This window comes from Echinops telfairi, unplaced genomic scaffold (assembly GCF_000313985.2).
Source record: "Echinops telfairi isolate 266 unplaced genomic scaffold, ASM31398v2 ScPeMD7_3;HRSCAF=10, whole genome shotgun sequence".
Classification (NCBI taxonomy): Eukaryota; Metazoa; Chordata; class Mammalia; order Afrosoricida; family Tenrecidae; genus Echinops; species Echinops telfairi.
Window position 1 is genome coordinate 42,627,078 of NW_022103899.1, and position 2,359 is coordinate 42,629,436.

At 54.8% G+C, this 2,359-nt stretch overlaps 1 protein-coding gene across 3 annotated transcripts in view; it reads left to right on the forward strand.

The window, feature by feature from the left end:
* Positions 1-2,359, forward strand: part of SMARCAL1 (SWI/SNF related, matrix associated, actin dependent regulator of chromatin, subfamily a like 1) — a 60,615-nt gene that overhangs the window by 37,258 nt on the left and 20,998 nt on the right. For all 3 annotated transcript variants that reach the window (XM_004701595.2, XM_045295739.1, XM_045295732.1), the window contains one exon: positions 640-858. In XM_004701595.2, the coding sequence (XP_004701652.1) occupies positions 640-858 (219 nt within the window). The remainder of the gene's footprint in view (positions 1-639; positions 859-2,359) is intronic.

A 2,359-nucleotide genomic window follows, 5' to 3' on the forward strand; every position in this document is an offset into this window, starting at 1 on the left:
ATCAAAGAGCGAGAGACAAGAAAGGCGAGACTCACCAGGCCATTTATCTCTCTGCCCTTCAGTTAATCCCACTTGTGTTTATCGGCCAGGCTGGCACAATAAACTATCTCAGGGAGGTTCCTGGGCCCTCCTTTTGAGAAAGCCGTGCCCACAAGGAGGCACCATCAGGCTGTGACCTGACTGACAGGTGGAATGCCACCCCTGCCCTTCCTGATATCTTCAGGTTGACATGCGATCATGTGTGCACCACACTCCCTGATCCATGTTTTGTTCACGTCATTCGGGACCCCTGCTGTCCCTTTCCCCTGCTCACTGGGACTTTCCTGCTGATTGCATCCTTAGAAGGAGCCCTGGTGGCATAGGGGGTTAGGTGCCAGGCTGCTCACCACAAGGTCTGCAGTTGAAACCCACTAGCCACTCCCCAGAAGAAGAATGAGGTTGTCTGTTCCCATGAAGAGTCACAGACTCCGAAGACCCTGCAGGGTCGTTCTGTCCTGCCAGATAGGGTCGCCCACTGTGGGTGGGTGGGCCACGTAGAGCATGCCGTTCTCTGACCAGAGCTGGGCTCGGGGATGGTGGGTCTATTGGATTGGAGCATCCTGTGAGAACTCTCACCCCACCTCGTACCCTTCTCCACAGCTGCCCTGGGGGTGGGACTACTCGGGCTCCTCCAACCTCGGCGAGCTGAAGCTCCTCCTGGAGGAAGCGGTCATGCTGCGGCGCCTCAAATCCGACGTCCTTGCCCAGCTCCCCGCCAAGCAGCGCAAGATGGTCATGGTCATCCCAGGACGCATCAACGCCCGGACTCGGGCTGCCCTGGATGCCGCAGCCAAGGAGATGACCACTCAACACAAAACTGTGAGTCTGGGCTGGAGACGGGCTGTGGAGGGGGACACGTCCACCGATGGGCCTTCCTGAGAAGGCAATGCTCAGAGTTTTCAGACCTGCCTCTGCCTGGACCACCTCCCACTTGACTGGGTGAGAACTGGGGGCCCATTTCATTAGCACCCTGTCTACGTCTATTTGGAAAACTCTGGCTTCATTTGCAGTTTTATAATTGTCTGGCCCACCTGCCTTGTGCGGGTGGGTCATGTGCTCAGCTGCCACCCCGAAGCTTGGAGGCTCAAGTGCACCTTCAGCTGCATCCAGGAAGAAAGCCCTGGTGATCTACTTTCAAAAATTAGACCAACGACCCTGTGGGGCACAGTTCTACCCTGGCACCCCGGGGGTCGCTGTGAGTCAGATTTAGCTCTGCGGCAAATAGTTTCTGGTTTTCCTACTTGGTATAAGTCGCTATTGACAGATATCTGAAAAATAAATCCAGGGGGACTGGAGGGTGGGGTTCGGTCTGCATCTCTCAAAGAAGTGGAAGCAGGTTTGGTCTATTTTGAGAACGGCCAGTCTGGTAACCACCGTTGTTAGAAATCCCCCATGTATATTTGCTAGGTGTTCATCCTCTACCCCTCCCAGGCTGCTTGCTCCAGGCACTATCACATAGCGTATTCTTACTGGTCCTGCTAGCCCTTCGAGCCCCTGTTACCCAGAGAGGGGGCCAAGGAGAAGCAGCGAAGCCCATCCCAGGAGCCCAAGGTCCCATGGCTTCTAAGCAGAAACCCTGCCTCCCACCCCAGCATCTCAGGACTCTTTCCACTATGGTGGTTTTATCTTTTCTAAACACGGTGATTTAATATCTGTCTTTAGCGTCAAACTGTGCTAAGCACTAGAAAGCAATCTACACCAGCTCCGTCTCTGGCCTCTCGGGGCAACACCCTGCAGTTCTCATTGCCAAGAAAAGCCCAGTCACGGACATGTGTCGGCACTATCATAAAGGGCTGTCCGGACTCACCGATGCCCCGAATAAAGACGCTCAGCCCTCTGGGTGATAACAAATGACTCGGGCGCATGAGAGGCAGGGGGCCTGCTTTTTCTCCAAATGTTGTGTTTGCGCGTGCTGAGCACGAGAGCTGGGACATTTCGTTATGGGTCGATGAGAAGAGGCGCTGGGAGCCTGTCTTTCCGTACTTAGGTTCTGCTGTCGTACAGGTGCTAGGGAGGTGAGCAGCTCCCCTTGCTTTCCCAGCGTACCAGTTGCTGTGAGCCGACAGCCCAAAACACGTAACCCTGGCGCTGTCTCCTGGCAATGCTTGACGTTACAGTTGAGCTGCATGCTGTCAGGTTCTCAAGACTGGGACAGGTCTTCCTTGCACGCACCTCTGGGTGGGCTCAGACCCCCAGTCTTTCGGTTAGTAGCTGAACACTTAAACATTTACACCACCCAGGTCCTACCTCGAGACCAAGCCAAAACAAAACTTAGCTCACTGCCATCCAGTTGATTCGGACTCTTGGTGAGCCTACAGGA